This window comes from Protopterus annectens, chromosome 8.part0 (genome assembly GCF_019279795.1).
Source record: "Protopterus annectens isolate FY-2018-M chromosome 8.part0, PAN1.0, whole genome shotgun sequence".
NCBI classification, from domain to species: domain Eukaryota; kingdom Metazoa; phylum Chordata; order Ceratodontiformes; family Protopteridae; genus Protopterus; species Protopterus annectens.
In genome coordinates this window covers 53,237,619-53,265,391 of record NC_056741.1, presented here as the reverse complement: position 1 = coordinate 53,265,391, position 27,773 = coordinate 53,237,619, and the positions used below count along the sequence as shown (strand labels likewise).

At 44.1% G+C, this 27,773-nt stretch overlaps 1 protein-coding gene across 3 annotated transcripts in view; it reads left to right on the top strand.

Moving 5' to 3' along the window:
- Positions 1-4,014, top strand: part of USP5 (ubiquitin specific peptidase 5) — a 2,313,977-nt gene extending 2,309,963 nt beyond the window's left edge. For all 3 annotated transcript variants that reach the window (XM_044079605.1, XM_044079604.1, XM_044079606.1), the window contains exons 19-20: positions 2,613-2,697; positions 3,420-4,014. In XM_044079605.1, the coding sequence (XP_043935540.1) occupies positions 2,613-2,697; positions 3,420-3,510 (176 nt within the window). In that variant the 3' untranslated portion in view covers positions 3,511-4,014. The remainder of the gene's footprint in view (positions 1-2,612; positions 2,698-3,419) is intronic.
- The last annotated feature ends 23,759 nt before the right edge of the window (positions 4,015-27,773 follow it).

Sequence of the window (27,773 nt, the reverse complement as noted above, 5' to 3'; positions counted from 1 at the left end):
TATTATTTACCATAACTGGAGTATTTTCAAGATAGAACCTGAATATCATATAATTGTAGGAAATACCCCCAAAATTGTGTATTAAAAGTTTTAGAAGTATGTTGGAAAAGGTAAAACGGGAGACAAAATGGGGGGGGGGGTGATAAAATGTGGATACTGCCTACAATGTAGGTACACGATAGAGACCAGTCAGGTAAATATCCCTAATTATGGGCTATATATTATTATTAAAAAATATAACTGTGGTAGTAAAGCAGTTGTTTATATTAGTCCTGTGCACACAATGTCAAGCATATTACATTGGAAAAAACATCAACACTTTCAGGAGTTGGGTATATCAGCATTGTTATTACATTAAAAGGAAGGAAAGTCAGAATGCTTTGGCAGTATACATTATTAAATCAGGAACCGGGTATACCAGCATTGTTATGACATTACAAAGAAGGAAAGTCAGAATGCTTTGGCAGCACATATCATTGAAAATGATGGACGTGATTTTAGGTTTGTTATAATTGATCAGGTTATTGTAGCGGATAGAGGTGGTCCTTTGAATGACTATTTAGAACAAAAGGAGCTTAAATGGCAACTGCAGACTAATGCTAGCAACTATCCAAGTTTAAATAGTGCAGTTTCCATTAGCTCCATTTTAAAGTTAAAAGCTGACTTTTATCTGTAATGTTTATATGTAAAATTTGGTTTTGCATTTTTTACATATTTATGTATTTGTTATGATATTGATGCATTTATATATATGTATAAGCATACTGTGGAAGATATTTTAAAGTTGTTGTAAATCCACCTTTAAGTTTATTCTAATTAATGGCTTTATGTTAATTATTAGGGGGTTTATTATAAATTGAGTAGGCTGGATTTGAAAATGTATTGTGATGAAGCTTCTGTTTGGATAACGAAAAGCTGTTAAATAAAACTACTTTGGAGTCTATTCTGGACTTGGTTCCTTTGTGTTTGTTATTTTTGTAAGTTTGTGTGGATTTTTAACAGTTTCAGTATAATGAATTGTTTTTTCAGGGGGGGCAATACATCTGCACCCCCCCCTTGCTAATTATATATATACTAACTTTGAGATTACACAATGTTGGGGGAAGGGCATATTGTCCCATCCCGAGGATTGTACAGTCTCACACACCTGTCAACCATCTGGGTAGTCGAATAGATTGCTGACCAAAGGGAGATTCCGTGATACTCGGTTGCCCATATATATTAAGATAAACTTTGTATGTTGTGGGTTTGCTGTTGCATGGGAATAAGAAGCCGTTTCCATTGTGGTGGTCTGTTCAGAGGAATTGACAACTTCCTGAAGGTATAGATTCACAAGTGGCCAAGTGCAGAATTGTTTTCTGAGGTTGTAGTATTTAGATTTCTGGAGAGCCTTGATTTACTGTGAAAAAGAGCATCAAAGCTTTGCATACTGCAGCTGCATCATCCAGTTGTGTTGCCGTACCTTCTCAGGAATGCTGCCTGGATATCCAGTTGTGTTCCAGTACCTTCTCCGGAATGCTGCCTGGAAATCATTACAGAGGTTTGCTAGATGGTAGTTTTCACATTTAAGTAGCACAACAGGTAGCACATAACCTTTGGTGCAGAAGGCTGAAGGTTCTGTTCCCACACCCAACTAGTTTGAGTAATTTTCCAATACTGACAGTGCAGTACAGCATAAAGGGATGCTGCACTCCTGAGTCTGCTGTCCGGATGAGACTTTAAACCAAGGCCTGTCTGCCTGTGTTGGTGGTAGCTCAGGTGAATGTAAAAGATCCCCCAGCACTTACTGAAAAGAGTAGTTGAAGTACTCCTATGTCCTGGACAGATTTCCCTAGCCACTATGAATTATCACCTCGGGTGTCCCCTGAAAAGAGGCCATTGGCCTTGTGGGACTAGCCCGGTCAATGAAGTTAAATACATTTGTAATCCAAGTCTTATACCATCTTTGGAAGTATAGTTTTGGAGCGAGATAACCACCTTATTGCATGCTAGTAATACAAGGTGTTGTGGAACATCCCTTGCTTGTAGAATGTTAATTTTTTATATGTTGGTTTTCTCTCTCTGTGTTGTATACGTTTTATTCTCTGTTTTGAATAACTGGGTCCTACATATTCAACAACTTAAGAAATATTCCTAAAACAAAGTTCACTTTCCAAATTTCAGTCTGAATGGGATGGCACTCTTGTTTAGAAATTGGCTCAAGGGTTAACGTTCCATTAAAGCATTAGTACTCTTGATTTTCAGCTTAACCCTTTTGTCTCACAATTGTGTATGATGCTGCTAATGCATAGAACATCAGCAGCTTAGATAACTGAAATAAGGATGTCTAAAACAGCAGTTTCAAAACGTTTTTGTTCCTTTTCACCCCCCCAAACAAAAAAAATCACAGCCTTCAGGATTAAAGCTGTTGCAACCAGATTTGCCTAGCTATTATTTGGACCACATGATAGCAGTAACACATCCTGGACTACGTTTCTGTTATACTTGGAAAGCAATAGCACAATGGCATTACCTTGAAATTCAGTTTACTGTCATTCAGAGTTGCTTGGGTTGAGTTTGTTTTGTAGACAATTTAAAAAAAAAAAAACTTTTACTGTGTTTTTTTTCCCCAGAGTACCAGCTATTTGCTTTCATTAGTCACATGGGCACCTCAACAATGTGTGGCCACTATGTTTGTCATATCAAGAAGGAAGGAAGGTAAGACCTGATAACATCCAGTCTAATTTTTTTTTGACATTTATTGCCTCTCATGTTTTTCTTTTTCCTATCATGTTTTCTGTCTCATTACCATCGTGGTTTCCTTTATTCTTCCTTTTTCATTATCTGTGGCTCCTTCTGCTTCTCTACTGCATTTTGTACTTGTTGCTCTGGTTTGTTTGCTTTTCTCAAGTTTTGTTTTCTTCTGTGTGTATCTTTCTGGCTTATTCTGTCAATCTGTACTTTGTGGCTTCTTTTGTAGTATTTATGTAATCATATTTTTATTCTTCTTTTGTAGTATTTTTGTAGTCATATTTTTATTCTTCTTTTGTAGTATTTATGTAGTCATATTTTTATTCTTTTGTAGTATTATGTAGTCATATTTTTATTCTTCTTTTGTAGTATTTATGTAGTCATATTTTTATTCTTTTGTAGTATTTTTGTAGTCATATTTTTATTCTTCTTTTGTAGTATTTATGTAGTCATATTTTTATTCTTCTTTTGTAGTATTTATGTAGTCATATTTTTATTCTTCTTTTGTAGTATTTATGTAGTCATATTTTTATTCTTCTTTTGTAGTATTTATGTAGTCATATTTTTATTCTTTTGTAGTATTTATGTAGTCATATTTTTATTCTTCTTTTGTAGTATTTATGCAGTCATATTTTTATTCTTCTTTTGTAGTATTTATGTAGTCATATTTTTATTCTTTATTTTTATAGGTGGGTAATCTTCAATGATCAGAAGGTTTGTGCTTCAGAGAAACCACCCAAAGACCTTGGCTATATTTACTTCTACCAGCGGCTTAGCTAGGACGAGGTCTGCCCACTACAGGCAATATTTATTGTTTAGTTCAGATTTAAAAAGCACCCTTTCCAAAACTGAACACAAGTGCTGTGGCTCGAAAATGGTCACACACAGCAAGGTAACCATCACAAGGACTTCCAACATGAGGAAGGTGTATATTGTAAAATGAATGGAAAGAGAAGTTAAGCACAGCTGACTGAAGACTTGCTGTGTGCGTGCACAGTGTATTTATGCGAGTGCAGTTTGTGCACAATATTCCTCTACCAACATGGAGCTGCTGACTCGGTAGTGCTTTGCTTTCTGCTGTGTCTCGGACTGTGGCATTGCTGACAAAGAAGACTTTTCCATTGTCCATGTTTTGAAGCCTGATAAGAGTGGGAGAAGCAGTAAAATCAGAACAAGCCTTAATGTTTATGGCAATTACATGTTGCATAAGGAGCCACAAAACATCAACTATAAAAACTATAAAATGAAAAAAGTAAAAAAATAAATGGATTTCTGTTAAGTGTTTTCCTGTGGTCTTGTCTTATTACTAAGGTTGTCAAGCAGTTGAAGCAGCTGCTGGTAGTAAAGCTTTACTTTGTGTCAGCTGCTGGTAGTAAAGCTTTACTTTGTGTGAAGAATGGGTGTGTAAAATTCAAGAACACTTACAAAAGAAGTAAACTAATACAGCTTGCTCTCTGTATTTTAATGCGTCTTACCGGAGGTTAGACTTCTGCAGACAGTATTGTCATGGAATCTTCCATGTTTTGACATCTTGGCCAAGCAAGCAGGTAAATCATAGCTTTATATCAGGATGCCATCTGATCCAGTGTTGTCTGCTCTATCTGGATTCAACCTATGGGATTTCGGATCCAGCACTGGGTGATTCTAAAGCCTTCAGCTCATCTTGGCTCTGACTTCCCTACCCTTATCTCCCCGGATCTGTTTGCCGCCATTCATTGTCTGCAGTTTGGTCCTTGGCACCACTTAGAACCTGGTATAGTAGTGATGAGATTTATTTCCCTTACCCACTAAAGTAGTGCATAGTTTTTTTTTCTGCTAACTTTAGGAAGTGTGTGAGGTAGTTTATTAGGTTAAGTAACCTAGATCTCTTTATCGCCTGTACCCTTCCCCGCCGTTTTTCCCTGTTTAGGTTTTTTTTCTAATTTTATTGCTGTGTTTTTTTTTTCTGGTAGGATGATCAAGGGGGTTAAAAAGGGCATCTCCTGTGGGCACAAACTGTCCTCACAGGATTCATACCTCAAATTTGCTTATTGCTGCAGTCAGGAGCATTTAGGCTACAGTTGCTATATCTGTAAGAGTTTTGGGTCTTATATGAGCTCAAGGGCAAGCTCATGTTAAAGGGACTTTTGCTGTCCAGCTCTTCATCTATTTCTGCTTCGAAGGCTTCTCCAGATCCCAAGTGCGTCTAAGAAGCCTCTACTGGGAGACTTCAGGCACTCCAAGGAGAGAGTGCAAGAGGTCTTCCTCCACATCTGGGAAGGCTCCATTAGGTTTCCTGGGTCCGAAGGTCCCTTGTCTTTTGGCCTCCCTGGGTACATCAGCACAGACTTCAGCTCCGTCTCAGAGCTAATCACCTTCTGTGTTGAAAGCTTCATGAAAGATATCTCTGGTTCTGAACCCTTTTGTGATCAAGGGGGCCACCTTCAGGCAGGGTAGTGTCTTCCTCCTTTCAGTCCTCACTCACCGGAGTGATCCTCGTTTCCACCCTTGTTCAGAGCTTCCCCACCTCAGATCCAGCATGCAGGGTCCTCTTTACATTGACTGCCAAAGCCGTCCTTGGTGGCATCATCCATTCTGTCATCCATGTCACTGAGCAGCATCAAACAGTCTGATCTGGAGCAGCTGATGTCCTTTTTTGCAGGCACATATGCAAATTAGGCCTTATCCCCTCGTGTCCAATCTCAGACTCTGGGACTCTTGGCTCCATCTTTTGAATTTTCTTCCTCAGCCCCTTTGAATGTAAGGTTCTTGGGGCTGGTTGAGTTTTCACCCTCTGGATCAGATCTGGCAGCCTGGCTGCTTTTGGATCCATCCTGTTCCTTGGAAGCCTCGACCCCAACATGCTTGGGGTCATTGGTACCTTGGAGCCATGGTATCGAGGCTGGAATTTCTGGGTTGAGGTTGATGGTTCCTGCTTCGCTATGTCTCTCCTTCTCAGAGTTTTAGCTTTACACAGCTCTGCCTCCATCTCTGCAGCAGGGCTAGGCACTACCTCTTCGGGTTCAAGGTTGTCTTCAGTACCCTCCGATCCAAGAGGCTTTCTTTGGTCTTGGCTTTTGACGTTGTGGAGAGAAGAGCCATCTCCAACCAGCAGCACTTTCCAGTTTTCATCTATTCCTCCATTCCTCCATCCAGTCTTCATGCTGCTCTGGGACAGCCTGGGTCAACTAGCCTTTAGGCTGCCCCCATGATGGGGCAACCTGACTCTTCCCCCTTTTCTCTAGCTTCATCAGAGCAGGAGATTTCAGAAAGAGTGCAACAGGAAGCACTTGAATTACCACAGGAATACCTCACAGAAGATGCTGATCTCGAGGAAGGAGAGGGTTTCCCTAAGTCCCTGCATGATGACACCTCTTTTGGCAATTTATTGGAGCTGCTTCAACAGTGCGAGGGCTGGACCACCGAAGTTGCCCCTCTGGAAGTCAATTTTTCTGGAGGCATTTGGCATAGGCCCATCCATGCACTGGGTGATTCCCCTCCAGATGCCGTTCTAGATCTAGTGTCCTAACATAGTAGGACCTATTCCTAGGAAGCCAGAGTCCCCCCCCCCCCCAATAGACGAGCCTGATTAGAGCAAGAGTCTATCCGTTGATGTCATTGTGATCTCAGGTGTTGGTTCTTTTAGAGAAGCGATCCTATGCCTCATCCACCTTTAATTTGAGGGCACTTAACTACTTATTGCACTTGATGAGGCTTCAGCAAGATCTTGTCTCAGAAGTGTCAAGTACCCTGAAGGCACCACAGTCTCCAGATCCAAAGAAGAGCCTGTAAACTTTTGTCCACCTTGACTTCCATTGCCAACATTTCTATGAGACTCATTTCTAATGAGGCTAATGGAGTGTCAAGAACAGCAGGTTCTAGTATTGCATTGAGGTGCCATGCATGGATGCTGCTGTGCAACTTGCAGACTGATTTAATGTCCTTCATCAATGCCCCTTTTTACAGGTCCTCTTTGTTTGGACCCAAAGTTAAGGACACACTGATGGACAAGGAGCAACAAGAAGGAAAGATGCTGTCCGCTGTGGGAATTTATTTTTCTACCCCCTAGTGATCCTTTAGGAATCTGAAAGGGGTAAGCAACTCTTCAGGAAGTCACAGTTCTCTTTCCAGGTCGCTCTTTGGAAGATTTCTCCTGAGGGTGGTGGATTATAACAGATGCTATCCAAGGGGCGAAGGTGGTCCACAGAATCGGGGCTTCTGCAGGAATTTTTCTGGTGGGCCTTTTCAGTAATCCTGAAGGGTTGCCTGACTGCTCGTACATTAGAGACAGTCTGAGTCATCTAACTCTCCACCCAGAAGCTTGAGAGGCCATCACCTCAGACACCTGGGTGTTGTCATATCAGGAGATTTTTATTCCCTTTGTAACAGTTCCAAAATGTCTCCCAAAACGTCTCCCAGAGGTTCCACCTCCAACAGAGATTCTTCGCAGCAGCAGATATCTAAGAGGTACCACCAGAACAAAGAGGATTCAGGGTCTATTCCAGATTTTTTGTAGTACCAAACAAAACAAAAGACCTCAGACCAATTTTGGACCTAAGCAAGATAAACCAGTTCATTAAAAAGACCAAGTTCCAGTTGGTTAGGGTGTTGTCCACATTATTTTTCTGAGGAAGGAAGATTGGATGTGGTCAGTTAACCTCAAGGACTCCTACCATCATATCAAGATAGATCTGCATTCCTTTAACTAGAGAAGGAAAGGAACTAGATTTGGAAAAGGCCAATAATTTATTTGGACTGCGCGTTAGAGATTGCCTTCCATATCAAAGACTGATATCAGAGTATAGGCAAAGAGAAAGAAAAAGGGGGGGTCCCAAACAAAAGACCAGCACTGGTAGAGTTTTAAGTAAAATCTAGAACAGAAGCTACCATTAGAAAGGAGTAATTAGAGTATATAAAATATCACATAACTATAGGAATTAGATGAGGTTAGAAGGAATTGGGAAAAGAGATTGGATAAGCAATTCACAAAGAAACAATGGGAGGATATATGTTTGTCTCCAAAATATGCAACAAAATCTAGAAGATTCAGGATTTTTGCTTGGTGGTGATTGCATAGATAGTTGTATACCCAAAACCCAAGTAGACTCCAGAGAATTTCTCCTCATGTAGACAGCAAATGGAGGTGTGACAGGGAAGAAAGAGGTTCTCTGGAACATATTTTCTGAGAGTGAGGTGGGTTGGTAGACTTTAAGGATTCCTTGTAGGATGCACTGTCGGTTATGCTTGGTGGACAGATTGGTGTGATGTGGGAGGGTTTTTTTTAGCTATGATACAAAATCGGAATTGCCTAGACATGGTAAAGCATTGCTGTCTAATTATGGTGGCTTCCAAAAAAGCAATTACTAGAAAAATAAATTCAAATCTAAACCAACAGTATTAGAAGTGTTGAATATAGTAACAGAACTACTGGAATTGAGATCTTTAGAAAAGTGTAGGAGCAATCTACAAGGGAACAAAAATGGGAATTGTGGGAACATACACAAGAGGAATGAGGTTTAAAAGAGGCAGGACTTAAATGAGCTATGTAATGTTTGACTGAAAATGATTGGGTAGATTATAAGTGATGTACGTTTGCAACTGAGAGTGTCTCAGTATAGTTGCAAACTAGGATTGTGCCAGTGTGGTTTGTTTTCATTTATATAAATGTATGATTGCTTATGTCATAAGTGATCCCTACGTCACAAGATGGGTTGCCAACGGGCTCACTGATAGAACCCACACTGTAAAAGTTGCAGACTCCAAATCTGACCTCAAAGCAGTGACAAGTGGAGTACCACAGGGTTCCGTCCTGGGACCTCTCCTGTTTGGTATCTACTTCTCTGAAGTACAGGCTAACACAGAAGGCCTCTGGCTAACGAAGTTCGCAGATGACTGCAAACTAGGAGCCATAGACAAGTCCCCAAATGATGTGGACATCCTACAGAAGGGCCTGGCTGAGACAGATGCCTAGTGTCAGAGCCATGGCCTCAAGCTCAATGCCAAAAAGTGCAGTGTCATCCCCTTAGTTAAAAATGCTGTACCCATGTACCCATGAAATACCACACAGGCAGCAATCTACTTAACACCGAATGTGTTGGGACCCAGGTGGACAGTAGTCAGGAAGTCCCATGTGGCTCACCTCATCATAAAAGGATTCTCATCCAGGAAAAATAGGTCATTGTTCCCCTCTACTTGACACTCATTAGACCCATTATAGAGACAAATGCCCCTTTTGGAGTGTACCTCACGAGACATCTGCATCAGCTGGAAAGGCCACAGAAGTACCTCACAAAGAGGATTACTGGCCTCAAACAAATGTCCTACACTGACTGCCTCAAATAACTCCAGCTTAACTCCGTAGCATATCGCCTACTCTGAGGTGATCTCTGCCTACTCTGTGGTGATCTCTGCCTAACATATAAAGCTATGTCAAACCCAGAGCTGTTGGACATGCTACACCTAAAGAAATTGCAACCCCTCCAAGCTACACGCTCTAGGGACCTAAACCTTGTCACCACAATAAACAGGACATGCGGGAGGGATAGATTCCTGTCCCAGAGACGTCCCATACTCTGGAACAGGCTACCCATCTATGTTAAGCAAAGTTCTTCATTAGCACTCTTCAAGAAAAATATTGAGTGGATGGAAAATAGGAAATGCACCCCGGGATCACTTCTGTGTCTCTGCTCGACAGTGACACAGGAAAATAACTTTTTTGGGTGGCGTAAGCCAGGGAACCTTGTTGGCTAGGCTTACGTAGGCCTAGTACCTACCTATGATGGTTTAATAAACATGTATCTTTGAAAAAAGGGGCAGGAATTGAATAAGTTATGTAATGTTGTTTAGGTTGTATGATATATAGCAATATATGTGAAGTATGTTTGTTAATATAGTTTGATTACTTTTGTGTAAATGTAAATTTATTTATGTCACAAGTAATAATTCAGTTAGTGTCAACAAAAAAAAAATATATATATATATATATATATATATATATATATATATATATATATTTGCGTTCCTGGGGGCTTCTTCACTTTCAACTTGGAGCCAATCACTGTCAGTTCGGGTCCCTGCCATTTGGTCTCATGACGGCCGCAGTAATAGCCCCCACCACGGTCTTCACCAAGTGCATGGCAGTGATCGTAGCCCAGCTCCGGCTGCAGGGATTTCAGGTCTTGCCATACCTGGACAATGGGCTCTTTACCTTCCTCACAAAGGCATCATTGATCTCAGCCAGGCATTCCTTGCTCCAGTTACATGACAACTTGGGCATTACGGTCAGCTACCCCAAGTCAAGCCTGCAGCATTTTGAGGTTTTAGAGTTCATAGGACATCACTTGGACACAGTCCCTCAAATTTCTTGGCTTATAAGCTCCAGAGTTTTCAGTTTTCAAGGTCTGGTCACAGCAGTGCTCACAACTCCAAAACCTCCAGCTCATGTACTTCTAAAACTTCTGGGTTTTATGTCAGCATCAGTAGGACTGGTACTGTTAGCCAGATATCATATGAGCTTGCAGTGGACTATGGTGGATCCTTCTAACACACCCATCTTATCTCCATATGCAGCTGACAACAGCAGGTCACAAGCAGCGTCCGTGATCAGTGTAATTTCCATTAGTGGAACAAGGGAGACTGACTGCAATTCGTTCTCCTGCAGCCACGGTCACCATGGATGCCGCCCTCTTGGGGTGGGGGACATTTCAAAGGGAGGACAGTTCAAGGATCTTGGTCATTCACAGAAGCTGACATTCACACCAAAGCTCTGGAGATGTGATCCTACTAGTGTTGCAGGCTTTTCAGGATGTCTTCTTCAGAGTTGTGATTACGGTACAGGCAGACATGTCAGTTATCTCAGCAAACATAGGGGATGGCATGTTCTTACTGTCTTTGTCAGGAGGCCACAAGGGTTTGGCAGTGGGTGATCTCCTCCCATTGTTTTCTTGTGGCAACATATATCCTGGGGAAGTCCAACATTCTGGCTGACACCCTCATCAGGAACATCCTATTGCCTCATGAATGGCCCCCAAGTCCGATGGTGGCAGCTCAGTTTTTTCGGCACTGTAGTACTCCATGTTGCAACCTGTTGCGTTCCTGTCCAATACCAAGTGTGACAGCTATTCTGCCATTGTTCCCCCTCCAAGAACAGGCACCAAGGAGTGCTCTGACATTTGCTTGGCCACTAGATCTCCTTTACTGTTATCCCCAGTTCCCCTCATAGTTGCGTTTCTTCAGAAGGCAGCCCATTGCAGAGCTTCAGTGATCTTAATCACCCCCTTTTGGCCTCACCAGGTGTGGTTTAACTTCCTTTGGCCTCCTCTGAAGCACCTCCATTGGGTGTTTGATCCCATTCTGGATCTCATCTCTCATCCGGCTGGGCTGGGTCCCCCCAGTCTCTGGTCCCTCAAGTTGACTGCATGGTTTCACCAGTTCCTTGATGTCAAATAATACCAATGTTTCACAGGTGGTGGTTCATGTATTGTCGTCTTCTCAAGAAGAATCCACTGTTAGTGTATACCAAAAAATGGAGGGGATTTTTTTGTGGGCGGAGGCTTGGGGATTTGACCCCCCTTAGCTCCCTTAGAGTCAGTTTTGGATTTCTTAAGTGAGTTGTTCATCTCAGGCTGTAGCTTCTCTGCTATCAAGGTACAGTTAGCAGCCATTTTGAAATATCATATCAATAGAGATATTATGGTCTTGGCTTCTCTCAAGATTTCCAAGGCTTTTTTTAAATATACTTTTCTTTGTCCACAAGTACAGGATCTGGTCCATCCCTGGGTCTTTCTTTTGTTAAGGTTTAACTGGCCGTTCCTTTTTGAACCTTCAGCCTCCTATAATTTGAAGCTATAGTCTTGGAAAACTGTTTTTGGTGGCGATTACCTCTGCCAAAAGGGTTTCAAAATTGCAAGCACTTGATTCTTCCCCTCCTTACTTAATTTTCCACAAGGATAGGGTTTCTCTTCATATGAACCATTCCTTTTTACCCATGGGTAGCTTCCAAGAATAACCTTATTAGCTCCATTCATTTTCCTGGGTTTTTTCCATTTTTTCCAATAAATTTGAATACCTTTTACAGGAAATCTAGCCAGTTTGTCTCCTTTTCAAAATCCAGGCTGGGGTTACCTGTGTCTACAGTAACTTTATCCAAGTGGCTGTCAGATTGTGTTTTGCTTGCATGTTCTCTGAAAGGCAAGACTGTTCTAAAAATCCTAAAGGTCATTTAACTAGGGCTATAGCTACTTCTACAGCTTTTCTTTCTAGAGTACCTATGAATGACAACTGCACTGCTGGTTCTTGCTTGAGCCATTATACCTTTGTGTTGCATTATAAGCTGGACATTCAGTCCAGCTCCACTGCTTCTTTTGGTTCTACTGTGATGTCCTTCATGGATGCATCTGCAGTCATAACAAATGGGTTGTCCTGTCGTCAGGCAGCCCTTCGTCGGCGGATTCCAAAGTCTGGGTCCGTGATGTCGCACTTCACCCGACGCCATCTCTGCTGGTCTTGGTATAAAGGCATCAGCCGATGCCATTTTCCTCAGTCTTTCTTGCCGAAGCAGAAGCTGTTCGTAAGCCGGTCGGTCAGATCCAGAGATTACTACTACCAATACTACTTCAAAGACTTCTAAAAGCTAAGTACCCCGGGGACTCTTTCTTGCCTCAGCCGATGTCAGAAAAGTCAATAACTGTTTAACTTGTGGGAAACAAATACCTCATAAAGATTTCCACTTACTGTTTGCCTTGCTTAGGCCCAGACCACGACGTAGCAGCCTGTTCGGCCTGTGCCTTCAACCGGCGAACACTTAGGCGTCTGTCGGAGTTTGCTGAACAGTTTTTCGCCCAGATTTTGCGTACATTATGCCATCGGATCCTCCGACTACCCAAATTGTTAAAAAAAAAGGCCGACACTTTGTCCACGGTTTCGGCCGAAACCATGGTTAAGCAAGTGTCTCTGTTTCGGCCAAACCGAAAACTGGTCAATATTCAGCCGAATCCATGACTACTACTGAGGCTCCTGCTACCTTACCTGAATCGGCCTCAGAAATTTTGCCTACAACTGTGGTTCCTAGTGATTTATCAGACACCATCCCTTTGGATGTCTCTACCCCAGCAAGTGGTGCTGCTAGGCCTTCTGCAGCCATGTCTATTAAGGCCTTTGCCAGGGCTAAAGCAGCCAAATCTGCTAAATCAGTGCCTGTTAAACCCTCACACAGGCCCACTTCTAGTTCACAAATGCTTACTCTGGCAGAAGATTTAATATCCTTAATTAGGGGATCCCAATCTCACCCAGACAGGGCCTCTCAGCCCCCAGAAAAGAGACCTAGAGCAGAGCCCCCCGAGCCAGTGTCCTCTGATGATTCTGCGGATGACTCAGACATTTCAGACCAGCCAGAGGCTCCTTTTTCCACTTATGAAGATTCCGATGCTGAAGAATCCATTCCAGCTGCCTCTCCACCAGAGGAATTTTCCTTTGGCGAAACCCATGCCATGAGAGAACAATTCCAATGGCAGGGACAAGATTTCTCAGATTCAAGAAAAAGGCTTAGGACTTTTCTGCACTTACCACAACATAGGCCTTTAGCTATACCTCCTGTTCTGCCTGTTGTGGACGATGCATTTAATGATGTCTGCACTGCACCTGATTCTTTACCTCCAGCCCCTGCCAAACCAGATAGATTTTACAGGGTGCCAGACACTCATCACCACCTATACAAGGCCCCACTTGCAGACCCCGAAACTATATCCCAGGGGCCTAAGGCAGTAGCCTCGACCACAGCAAAAAACCCTATTCCCTCTGAAAGGGAATCCAGGTCCTTGGAGAGATGGGGGAAAAAAGTTTACACCTCTGCTACTCTCTCAGCTAGAGCTTTAAACTGTCAGTTTCACATGATCCAATACCAAGAGTTTATGCTTCACCAGTTAACTAAAAAACTGTCCTCTGATGAATCTTTAGATAAGAAATATGTATTAGAAATGGTGAATAACATCCAACAGGTTAGTAACCATTCCTTAAAATGTGGCTATGATGCACTGGAGGCTTCATTTAGATCAACCATGACTGGCACAGTGATAAGAAGGCATGCATGGTTGAAAGAACAGGACCAGCTGCACCTACACATAAACCAAAAAGAAATGCTGGCAGTAAAACTGGCAATCCAAAAATTCAGACCATTCCTCAAAGAAGGCCATTTGATGATAAGGACAGACAACACCACAGTCATGTGGTACATCAACAAACAGGGAGGCACTCATTCATACCCCCTATGCAGAATGACTTTGGACCTTTGGAATCTGGCTCTCAGCTACAACATCCAGTTACAGGCAATATTTGTACCGGGAAAAGAGAACACCCTAGCAGACATTTTAAGCAGAACCACCTCGGATGCTCACGAATGGATGCTACACCGACATCTTCAAGGCCATCACAAAGAAATGGGGAATGCCACAAATAGATCTATTCGCTTCCCACTCAATCACCAGCTCAAAAATTCTGCACAAGGACATTCCACCCACTTGCATGTAAGGTGGACTCTCTATCCTTCAGCTGGAAAGGCCTGACAGCATATGCATTTCCACCTCTTCCCTTGATGCACAAGGTACTACTGAAAATCAAAGAGGAACGTCCAAGGATAATCCTGATAGCTCCGAACTGGCCAAGACAACACTGGTACCCATTGCTGAGGAGCATGTCTCGGAGAAAATGTGGTCAATACCCTGATGCCTTTGATGTTAACTCAGAACAACTACAACATCATGCATCCAAACCTAAAACCTTGCAACTGACTGCCTGGAACATCACATAGCAGCAACTAACCCAGACCTTTCCCAAAGGGTTAAAGACATTATCCTTGAAGCCCGCAGACCTTCAACAAGAAGGAACTATGCAGGAAAATGGAAAAGGTTTGTCATTTGGAGTACTGAAAGAGGAAAAGATGTGTCGAACATAGATATTGCTAACATTCTGGAGTACTTGGCAGAGCTTCTACATACAGGCCTGTCCTATTCCTCCATCAAGATACATGCATCAGCTATTTCAGCAGAATACAGCTTTGATCCACCTGTCTTCACATCCTCTACTCAGGCAGTTCCTCAGAGGGATCAAGAATGTAAAACCTCCTAGGAAACCACCATTACCAGCATGGGACTTGAACTTTGTGCTAGAAAAGTTGACACTCCTCCGCTTGAACCAGCAGCAACAGCAGATCTACAACACCTGTCATGGAAAACTGCTTTCCTACTGGCTATTACCTCAGCAAGGAGGGTTTCGGAACTACAGGCCTTAATGGCAGTGCAACCCTTCCTAACCTTCCATCAAGATAGGGTGTCCATGAGAGCTAATCCTACATTTATGCCTAAGGTGGTATCCAGAGTGTCTTTAAACCAGGCAATCCACCTACCTACCTTCTTTCCCAATCCACAAAACAGAGGGGAAAGAATGCTGCATACCTTGGATGTACATACAGTTACGCTACTACCTGGACAGAACCAAAAGTAACAGAAAAACTGACCAGCTTTTTGTAGCCTATGCAACAGGAAGGGAAGGAAAAGCAATTTCCAAACTGACAATCTCCAAATGGATAGGAAATTGCATAAGATTCTGTTACTCCTACCATGGAAAACCAATTCCACAGAACATAAGACCTCATTCTACAAGGGCTACAGCCACTACCACAGCTTTCTTACGAGGAGTGGCAACCAAGGACATTATTGAGGCGGCTACTTGGACCTCCGTGCATACATTTGCCAAGCATTATAATTTACCTCTATACTCTAGATCCCGAGCAGGGTTTGCCACTGCTGTACTGCAAGGGATCCTAACTACACCATAATTTTACTTCCTCCTCCGCTAGTTTGGCTATGGTATTCTACCCATTTGTTATGACTGCAGATGCATCCATGAAGGACATAGTACAGTTTTGTACCTACCATAAATGTAGATGTCCGAACTGGATAGCATCTGCAGTCAGGATTACCCACCTCCTTCCCTCTGTGGTACTCCTAGGTATTTACCCTCCTAATAGCTAGCTGGGGGTCTCTTATGGTGTATTTGTTTGTATATATGTACATACATGCTTATTTTTTGTGTTTGCCTTCTACCTTTTTGGAAACATTGGCATTTATCCAAAATTTAGCCTTCCAAGAGGGCAACTGGCATCTGGGGCAAGAAACACTGAGGAAAATGGCGTCGGCTGATGCCTTTATACCCAAGACCAGCAGAGATGACGTCGGGTGAAGTGCGACATCAGCCGCCGGACCCAGACTTTGGAATCTCAAGGGCTGCCTGACGACAGGACAACCCATTTGTTATGACTGCAGATGCTATCCAGTTCGGACATCTACATTTATGGTAGGTACAAAACTGTACTTTATGGAATGTCCTTCCTTAGTTCTTCCTGAGGAACTGTTGTGGTTGAGGACTGTGTCCCAGAGATTGAATCCAGACTGAGCAGACAACATTGGATATGAAAATCTATATATTCACCATAAGAATAGATCTGCGTTCTCTCCATCTGGTTCAACTGTCCCACCCTCTTGTCCCCAACCTTCTTGTTGAATTGGCACATCTTCCCTATTTGATGACCAGACAGCAGGGGTTCTTTCATTCTGTTTTCCTAAGGTCTTGCATCCCCCCGGGTATTTTCCTTGTATCTGTGGAGGAAGTGAGGAATAGTTGGATTTTGTTGTATCATTACATTTTGAGTCATGGGCAGACTATCTGGTCAGTTGATGGAGGGGTGGGGACTTCAGAACCAAGACGGACTAAAGGCTTTAGAATCAGCTGGTGTTGGATCCAAAGTCCCACAGGTTGAACCAGAGAAAGACGGACAACACGGATTTATCATTATGGTGAGTACGTAACTTTTGTTTTCATTAACTGGAAATACAGTTTATGTTGATACAGATCTGAGGATTTTGACTTGCTGTACAAATGTGTATGGTGATATCAGGCATTTAGCCATCAACAGATGTAAGTTAGTCATAAGACTCCTCAACAGCAAGATGTCCTTCTATTCCTGTGTTGCAGTATTCTTGGTGTGGGATTTCCTGCCATCAGACAACTCGTACATTGGCTCCTATACGAAAGCTTCAACTTGGCTGTTGCAGCTGCATGGGACGTCACACATAGGGCCATAAACAAGGGGACCTTAAATGTGATGTCTGCACACACAATCCTCAGAACTTTTCAGCTGCAGACTATTTCACATCACACAAGTGCTCTCCAGACGTCAGATCGACTATAGATAAGTAACCCGTTGGGTTTTTGCATTTCTAATTTTTTTTGTCTGTTTTTCGCATTGCTTAGGCTTGGTTGTTGTAGCTTTTAGCTGATGTCAGTTAAAAAGGTAAAGTGCCAGTGTGGGTGCCAAATTCCCCATAAAGACTCCCATGACAAATGCGATGTTCTTCATGTTTCACTGTTGCAGTCATTACATTTGGGTTCTCTGCTTGCAGTAGCCCTCAGTCGGCCTGATTAACAAAGTCTTAGGTCCTGTGTTGGTTGCTGTCCCTTCTTCCATGACGTCAGGTCGTCAGGGGTATAAAACATGCAGCCGACACCATTACCCCAGACTTTCTTGCCGTGCGGTGCCTGAAGCAGAAGCAGTTCGCAAGTGCCGGTCGGCCAACTCCTGAAATTTTTGTTTTCAAGTTTCAGAACCATAGTCTTCAACTAAAGTTAAGTACCCCATCGGGGAAAATTTTTTCTTGCTCCTTACCGATGTCAGTAAAAGTTAATAATTGCATTACTTGTGGAAGGCAAACACCTCACAAAGATTTTCATTTGTACTGTATTCCTTGTCCAGGCCCTGACCATGACGTACCTTGCTGTTGGTTTTGTGCTTTATTTAATCAGCACACTATCCGTCGTCTGTATATTTTCGCTTCTAACTATTTCGGTTCTCTGTTTAATTATCCAGAAATGTCGTCTGTTAGCGATCCAACTACCGGGATTCCGAAAAAATGAAAAGATAGACAGACAGGCCGCCGAGGTCCAAAGCTGCCGACAACACTTCTCCTAAGCCAGTCACCAGTTTGGCAGTACTCAGTGTGATGCTTTTGCAGCCCCTGATACCTGCTACTTCTGACTTGCAGGCCTCTACTAAGACCCATTCGGAGTCCGGTATGCCGCAAGATGCTTCAGCTGTGGAACCTGCGGATGTCTCTACCTTGGATGGGTCAGGCACCGGCTTCTGAGGGTGTATTCAGGCTTACAGGCTTGCATATTAAACCGATGCCGCCTCCTTCTTTTAGGCTAAAATCTCGAACCATGCCTAAGAAACCGACGTTCAGGCCGCATGCTCAGGCCTCTGTGCCTAAAAAAACAATTGATAAGAATGGCTGAAGATCTTATAACTCTAATCAGGGGAAGCCAACCTCCCCCTTCTAAGAGACCTAGGACTGAAGTCGTTTATGAATCTTCTGAACAGAATTTTGAATTTTCTGATTCTTCTGATGATCTGGATTTGCCCTTATCTACTTATGAGGATTATGATGCAGAGCACTCTATATTCCCTCTGCTTCCCCTCCAGAGGATTTTTCTTTTGGTGAAACTTTACATACTCTAAGGGAGCATTTCCACTGGGAAAGCCAGGATTTTTCTGATTCAAAAAAGAGGCTTAGGGATTTCTTACTCCTGCCTCAGGCCTTTAGTTATACCTCCTGTACTAGACATTGTTGACGATGCCTTTTCAGAATCTACTTTGGCCACTGATTCTTTGCCTCCTGCTCCCAGAAAACCTGACATATTACAGGGTTCCTGATTCTCACAAGTTCCTTTTTAAAAATCCTATTGCGGATCCAGAGACTATTTCACAGGGACCGAAAGGCATTAAGGCTTCTACTGTTAAAAATCCTACCCCCTCTGATAGAGACTTCAGGGCGCCTGATAGATGGGGTAAGAAAGTTTACACTTCTGCAACCCTGGCCATTAGGGCTTTAAACTACCAGTTTCATATGTTAAAGTATCAACAGCATGTTATTGGATTGCTTAAACAGAAAATTAGGTTAATTCCTGACTGCGCTGAAAATAAAGAATTACAGGATTTAATGCATTCTGCTGAACAGGTTGGAAAACATACTTTGCAATGTGGATTTGATTCATTAGAGGCCTCTTTGGAAAACATACTTTGCAATGTGGATTTGATTCATTAGAGGCCTCTTGCAGGGCTGCTGTTACTGGGTCTGTGCTCAGAAGGCATGTTTGGCTTAAGGACCAATCTTTGCCTGATCATGTTAAAGCTAAATTTTTGGATGCTCCCTTAAATCAGGATCGCCTGTTTGGCAACAAGGCTGAGGAAGTTCTTAAAAAGATGGAAGATAAAGCTAAATCTATGCAGACTGTTAAAGATTTCTTTAAGTTCATCCTCCTAGAATTAGTAGGCACTGGCCCTCTAAAAATTGGTCCTTTCCAGCCCCCTCCAGGTCTTCTCAAGCCAAACCCAGACACAGCAGAAACCCCAGGTTTCAGTCCCAAGGGACACACAAGACTAGGCAGTGGGGGGTTTCCTCACCCAAACCTGGGAGCAGTAAGACCCCCCCCCTATGGAAAACCATCTCAATGACTTGCTTTTAAAACTTCCAAGCACTTCCCAACTGAATGCTCCTTTTGGCAGAAAGATTGGTCTGCAGGCCAAAAAATGGGAACTCATTACCCAGGACAAATGGGTTTTAAATATAGTGTCCCAAGGATACAGATTTCATTTCCACACATTACCAACACCAAGCGGGTGGCCAGATCTACCCCCAAATCAGTGGGCAGAGGCCCAAAATCAGGTACTCTCTCTCTTAAATATGGGGGCTATTCAGTTGGTACCAGAAGAGGAAAAGGGACAAGGTTTCTATTTGAGACGTTTCCTGGTACCCAGTAAAGGTAATACATGGCGTCCTGTCCTGGACCTTTCTATTCTAAACAACTTTCTGGTGATTCCAAAATTCAAAATGCTGACTCTTCACCAGCTGCTTCCTATGCTAGGCAAGGATGCATGGTTGGCAACACTAGACTTAAAGGAAGCATACCTGCACATCCCTATCGGGGAGTCTTGCAGAAGATACCTACGCTTCAAAGCAGGCTACATGCACCATCAGTTCTCTGTACTGCCCAGGGTATTCATAAAGTGCCTACCTCCAGTCATTGCATTTTGCAAGTAAAGAAATATTCAGATATACCCATACGTGGACGATTGTCTAATTCAGACAGAAAGCAAGGGCATTCTTTTCAATCATCTGGCCTTTGTTCAAAGGGTACTGACTTGTCTGGGGTTCACCATAAACAAAATGAAATCCCACCTGGTACCCTGTCAACAAATTCTTGTGACCAAGCTTAAATACAATTTCCCAGATGGCTTTCCTCATGCCAGAGAAACAGATACATTTGACAACTTAATTCAAACAAGTGGCCACAAACACCCAGCTATCTGCAAGGCAAATACTGCAAGCCTTGGTGTTCATGGCCTCCTGCATTCTTCTAATTCCATATGCAAGGCTGTATATGAGGAAACTACAGTGGTATCTCAAAAGCCTATGGTGTCAACATTCACAGGATCTAGAAGCAAGGATTCCTATCATACCTTGCCTACACCTAGAGTTCCTTTGGTGGGCAGAGTCCTGCCACCAAAACAGGGGACTGCCAATCACATTATCCCCTGCTGCACAAATCTTAACAGACGCCTCAGACTATGTATGGGGGGGCTCACCTGGCAGGGAAGTACATTCAGGGCAAATCGAACCCAAGTCAAATGCACCTGCACATAAATCAAAAGGAAATGTTAGCTGTACAGAATGCTCTGACAGCCTTCAAGGACCACATTCTTCCAGGACAACTAATGGTAAAGACGGACAACGCCACTGTCATATGGTACATAAGCAAGGGGGTACACATTCTTACCCCCTCTGCAGACTAGCCATGGCTTTGTGGAACACAGCCTTGAGCTACCAAGTGAAATCTACAGGCTCAGATCCTGCCAGGAAAACTAAATACACTGGCAGATGGACTAAGCAGAAACCTCATGGACCCACACGAGTGGAAACTGGAACCAAGGATTTTCAACATGTTGACAAGCAAATGGGGGAGCCCAGATGTAGACCTGTTTGTCCCCCCAGAACCATCAACTAGACAAATTTGGCACAAGGATTCCCCACAAGCTAGCTTGGAAAGTGGATGCTCTATCCTTCAGCTGGAAAAACCTATCAGTTTATGCCTTTCCTCCTCTGCCTCTGCTCTCCAAGGTACTACTAAAGATCAAACAGGACAAGCCAAGGACGATTTTAATTGCACCAGACTGGCCTCGCCATCACTGGTACCCACTCTTGTGCATTGTGTCATACTTGGCTCCGTGGCACCTGCCTCAGACTCCTTCCCTGTTGTCTCAGCAGGAAAACCAGATTCTGCACCCACAGCTGCAAACCCTGAACCTAGCAGCCTGGCTAATTACATAATCTCTCCTTTACCATCCCTCAGTAAATCAGTGGTGGATATCATTTTAGAGGCAAGGAGGCCTAGTACTAGAAAATATTATGCTGCAAAATGGAAAAGATTCTGTGCTTGGAACCAGTCTCAAGGAATGAAAGCAGCAGTGCCCAGTTTACCTCAGATTCTACAATACTTGACTGAGATGCTTCATAAGGGCTTGTCTTTTTCCTCCATCAAAATTCATGCCTCAGCCATTGCAGCTCATTATAGCGCAGAGCCTACCCTCTTCTGTCACCCACTGCTCAAGAAGTTCCTCAGAGGGGCCAAAAATTTAAGGCCACCCAGGAGAGCTTCGACTCCAGCCTGGGATCTTAACTTTGTCTTGGAGAAACTCACTCTTTCTCCTTTTGAGCCAGCTGCTACTTCAGATTTAAAATTTATTTCCTGGAAAACAGCTTTCCTCTTGGCAATCACTTCTGCAAGAAGGGTATTTGAATTACAAGCCCTTATGGCAGTGGAACCTTTCATCATCTTTCATGGGGACATGGTGTCCCTCAGAACAAATCCCTCCTTCATGCCCAAGGTGGTATCCAGTGTGGCTCTTAATCAGTCCATTCATTTGCCTACCTTCTTTCCTAACCCTAACCCACAGAACAAAGGGGAATGGATACTGCACTCTTTAGATGTGCACAGACAGCTTTGATTCTACTTGGACAGGACTAAACCTCAAAGGAAATCTGAGCAACTGCTAGTGTTATTTGCTGCAGGGACAGAGGGGAAAGCTATTTCAAAACAAACCATTTCAAAATTGATAGGTGACTGCATTCATTTCTGCTATAAGCACCATGGAAAACCTATCCCACAGTGCATCAGACCCCATTCAACCAGGGCTGCATCTACCTCTACAGCCTTTCTTAGGGGCGTCCCTATGCTACCTGGAGTTATGTACATACTTTCACCAAGCATTAGCATTTGCCAATTTTCCCTAAATCCAGGGCTGGTTTTGCCACTGTAGTCTTGCAGGGCCTTATAGCTGGTCCTAATTCTGATTTCCTCCTCCCAACCTTACTTTTGGGAATCTACCCAAATATAATGACTGCAACAGTAAAACACGAAGAACATAGTACAGTTGTGTACACTTACCGTAAATGTAGATGTTGGAGTGTATTCACTGTTGCAGTCCTGGTTATCCTCCTTCCAGCTCCCTTTTCTTCCTTTGGCTATACCTCTACTTTCACTTACTATGCCCTAAAAGCTTTTTGGTGTATTTGCTTTTTTGTTGGAGGTGTATCCTTGTATTTATAGATTTAATTGCTTCCCATTGGGGGGCACCTGACATCTGGGGCAAGAAAAACTGATATAATGGAGTCGGCTGCATGTTTTATACCCCTAACGACCTGACTTCATGGAAGAAGGGACAGCAACCGACACAGGACCCAAGACTTTGTTAATAAGGCCGACTGAGGGCTACTGCAATCAGATAACCCAAATGTAATGACTGCAACAGTGAATACACTCGAACATCTACATTTATGGTAAGTGTACACAACTGTACTTTCTCTGCTTAGGCTGGGAACACTTCCATAACTCTTGCCCTATTTGTAAATCTTTTATGCCTAAGACCTTACATAGTCATTTGGCAGCTTTAAACCTTTACTTAGAAGCCCAACGCCTCAACAGCTGGCTCTCAGGATGGATCCTGCTTCGGAGGCTGCCCAAGAACCTCCGCGTAATAAGGCCAAGATGCCTAGGCCTTCCTCACCTGCCGCTTCGCACCCGGACTCCCCGCCAACTACTGATGTAGAAGTTGAGCGCTCAGTGGATCCATTGACTCCATCGACCTCCCTCGCGGAGGCCACTTGCACAGCCGACCAGCATGTCCATGGAGCTTTCTCAGACACAGACGCCTGTCTATGTCGAGGGGGAACCAGATTTGCTGGTTCCTTCAACTGGGATCCAGACCTCTGATACAGCCGCTGCCAAACCCAGCTCTAGACCGGCCCATACGTCCACTCCAACCAAAAAGAAGCAGAAAACAAAACACACTACTCCTGCTTCTGAAGGCCCTCCAGACTGGCAGGCCTTCACCTCTTCTCTTATGCAGGCATTTATGGCCCTTAGGCCTTCTGCCTCACCCACAACTACATTGCTTCTGCTAAGCCCTAGGCCTCCCTCTGCTTCTTGAGGAAGAACATGAATCTACCTACTCTTCCTCAGATGAATCCATCTCTTATGCATCCCAGATTGCTTCTCCCAAGGAATATTATTCTCTTGATGAGGATTCTGTGGAAAGTAGATTCTCCACCTGAAGACATTACATTTGGTGAAACCATCACCAAAATGAAAGACCATTTCAAATGGGATACTTCCCAAATGACAGAAACCCAAAAAAGATACTTTGAACTGCTGCAAGTGGAGTCCCCCTCCACTACAGCTGTACTGCAGCCTCTAGAACACCTGACTCACAGCCTGCACCTAAGTGCCCAGACCGCTTCTACAAGTTGCCAGAGGAACAAAAATTCCTCATAAAGCCACCCTTAGCAGACCCAGCAGTGATTGCCACTGCCCCTGATAAACAGTCTAGGTTTTTACCTTTTGCCTCCTTATTGCCCACGGATAAAGATAGCAAATCCATGGAAAGGATAGGCAAGAAGATGTGCACTTCCTCTACTTTGGACTTCAGACCCATTAACTGTCAAACACACATGACCAAGTATGCCCTAGACATGGTATCCCAAGCCACCTCTATGCTGGCTTTAATTCCTGACAGTCCCATTAAAACGGATATCTCCTCCAAATTGTCCTTAGCACTACAAGTGGCTAGACACTCCATAAGATGCAGCTACGATGCTGCAGAAGCTTCTGCTTGTTCTACAGCATCAGCATCTGTCCTTGGGAGATGTTCCTGGCTTAGACTACAGAATCTGCCAGAGGACTTCAAGTCCAAAATCTTGGGACACCCCCTGGATCACAACTTCCTCTTTGGAAAGCAATCTGCAGACCTATTTAAGAATCTGCAAGAAAAAAGCAAAAAAATTACAGGATATAAAACATCTCCTGGTATCCCCTATACCCAAATTTTATAGGAACTACCCGGCTAAGACTACTTTTGTTAGGTGTAACCTGCCTTCTGCTGCCTCCTCATCCAGACCCAGAAGAGGAACTAGAAGACATTCCTCATCCAGGCCCACTGACCCACCTCCTCAGCCTAGTTTCAGGACAGGGGAAGTCCTAATAATGCGTGACTACCTTGCCCATCTGCCCCTCTAAGATCATCTTACCCACCGTCTCCCCTTCTGGCAAAAAATCACCACGGACCAATGGGTATTAACCATTATTCAAAAAGGGTACTTTCTATCCTGGAAACTATTTCCCCCTTGGAAGAGCGTTCCATTTCCCTAAAAAACAGTGCCATTTCCTTTCACAAATTCTGTCAGACCTGCAACAAGGCACAATAGAGCCTGTTCCCACAGGACAAGAAGGAAAAGGATTCTACTCTCGTCTGTTCTTGGTCCCTCGAAAGGACGGTCCCTGGAGAGACTCATTTTGGGTCTCTCCTTCCTAAACCTTTACTTGCAGGTACCCTCCTTCAAAATGCTGTTACTTCCCACTCTTATCCCTCATACCTTCAAATGCGTTCATGGTCACCTTGGACCTAAAAGATGTTTACCTGCACATTCCCATCAGGGCCTCACACAGACGTTTCCTAGGTTTCTCTGGCCCATCCTCACACTTCCAGTTTACGGCCTTGCCCTTTGGTTTATCCACTGCCCCAAGAGTCTTTACAAAGTGTCTAGCACCAGTCATTGCCTTCTGCAGGATCCAAGGAATCCAGATTTACGCATATCTGGATGACATCCTTATCCTTGTACAGTCCAAAGATTCCCTCTTAAGACATCTACACTTCATTATGTCCCTTCTACAAAGTCTAGGGTTCACCCCAAACCTCAAGAAGTCCTCCCTGAACCCAGAGAAGGACAAGATATTCCTAGGTTGCAGAATCAATTTAAAATGAATGAAAGCCTTTCTCCCACAGGACAATGTTGTATCTCTAACTTCCCACTTCCAGGAAGTCTTGCTCTCCCAGACAGTCACTGCAAGGCAATTCCTTCGACTCCTGGGATTGATGGCAGCAACCATCCCCATGCTACCATTGGCCAGAATGCATATGCGAAATCTGCAATGGTACCTCAAATATATTCGGTCACAACACCAGAGTCACTTGGAGCAAGTTATCCCAGTTCTTCCCTGTTTAAAGAAGGAAATCATTTGGTGGATACAACAAGTGCAACTAAACCCGGGGATTCCACTGCAAACCCCCTCAACCCACTCAAATATTGCATACAGATGCCTCAGACTCAGGTTGGGAAGCCACCTTGCACTCTTAGAGTCCAAGCTCAGTGGCAACTTCCCATGAAAACAAAACACATCAATGTAAAGGAGATGACAGCAGTTCCTTTAGCTCTGCAGACCTTCATACCCCTACTGCTATCAGGTCCTCTTTTGATAGTGACGGACAATGCCTCTGTAATGTGGTACAGCAACAAACAGGGAGGTACCAAGACATACCGATTGTGCAGGCTAGCCCTCCTAATATGGGACCTAGCATCCCAACCTAACCTATCCCTGCAGGCCAGCTACATCCCTTCACAGGACAACAAGCAAGCAGACCTCCTGAGCAGAACATCCTGTCCACAAGACAAATGGATACTGGACAGGACAGTCTCCTTAGACATAGTCCACTAGTGGGGCATTCCACAAATAGACCTGATGATGTTATGTGATCCTATCTCGCCTACATTCTGACTGATGGGTTCGGAGCCGATCCCTCGGCTCCGACTCGGCACGCTTATGCTATAGAGTGAGGCCTCTAATTGGCTGAGCTATCTTTATCCCAGGATGCACCACCACTAATCCCCCAGATCTCGTTTGCCCCTTACAGAGCTTGGACGTGGTCTCAACATTGGCTGGGCTAAGTACTATATATATATATATATATATATATATATATATATATATATATATATATAGTCTTTCCTGTCAGTATTTCTTTCACTTAAAACCAAAAGCTGTTTTAACGGCTATATTTTGTGTACGAGTGTGTTTCTGCAAGTTTTGATTGATTTTTAGTAATTTTTCCTGTCAGAGAAGGTTCCGTTTGAGTTAGAGGGGCCTTCCCCTGTGTTTACTGCTTCTCAGTGCTTGTGTGTGGGTCAAGTACCCGTTTGAGTTAGAGGGTCTTGACCCTCCTTGTCTTTTTCCCTTTTCTCTTTCTCTCTGTTAAAAAAAAAAAAAAGTTTTTTTCAGTTTAAAATATTTGAGTTACTGACATACTTATTTGTATCTTACAGTCTACTGTTGTGGTCTGTACTATGTCTAAGGAACATAAACCCTCCGGGTTTAAAAAGTGCACGAGGTGTGGGTTCAAAATGTCCATAACGGACGACCACTCATCGTGCGTCTATTGTCTTGGCGCCAAACATCTCCAGGAATCGTGCAGTGTATGCCATGCGTTTTCCTCCCGAGTCCTCCAGGAGAGGAAAAACAAATTAATCCTCAAAGGATTAATCAAGCCTTCCTTTGAGGAGGCTTTGTCTTCCTCTCTGTCTCCTTCAAAAAAGAGGAAAGTGCCGGCTCCGACCAGTCAGTCTGATCCGACGGCTAAGAAGACTAAGCAGACTTCTCCATCGGCTCCACGGACTTCGGAGCCGAGGTAGGAACGGTCTGCCTCGATGCCTCCAGCCTCGACCCTCTGGTTTCGGAGCCGAGGTCTGGGGCATCGAGAGGCGGGTCACCCTCATCGGCTCCACTGATATTGGAGCCGATAAGGGTCATCGGCTCAGACACTTCCCCCTCGGGGCCGAAGTCCTTATCGGCACCGAGCGAAATTTCTTGAAGGTTTCCTCGGGCCGATAATTGTTGAGTCCTTCGAGCCGGTCCCAGAGCCCTTCGGAGCCGATGGAGAAATCGATTCGGGCCCGATCGGTATCCTCGAGATCTTCTAGGATGTCTGATTCGGACATCGACAGGGTGCTCCTTCGACTCTTCCAGTCTCCGGTGTTCCAAAAGATGGTTTCGGCTCCAGCCCATTTGGCTTGGAGCCGATGGTCCACTCCTACTGTACTTCCTCCTCCAACAGCCGGCACCGTTGGAGCAGGTGTTGGTGGAACCAGTGGAGGTGTTAGGGTCAGGCCTGACCCTTGCTCTGACTCCTGCTCCTGGGTCGGAGTTCAGTGCACGGACTTCTTCCTTCGGCCCTGGGGGGGAGGCTTCGGGATTGATACCTTCGGTCCCAAGTCTCCCTCTTGGTGCGTCGGCGGGAGTACCGTCCACTGACGTGGCCACGGAGGGGGGACCTTCCCAGGATTCTGGTGGTCCCGCCTTCAGGGATATGAGGAGTGCTCTAGCCAAATGCCCATTGGCTACCACCACAGTTACACCAGCTACATACGTACAGTTGGAGACTGGGTCGTTGGCAGTTCCCCTGTCCAGACAGCGGAGCCCCTGGGCCTCAGGTTACCCCGCTGGGGTTTCTCCCCTCCTGGAGGTCCTTCTGAAGCCTCTTCGAAGAACCTCCCAGGAAAACGTGCAAGAGGAAGCACGTTGACTCCCCTGGCGAGTCTTTGACATCTGACACCGATCTCGATGATGCAGAG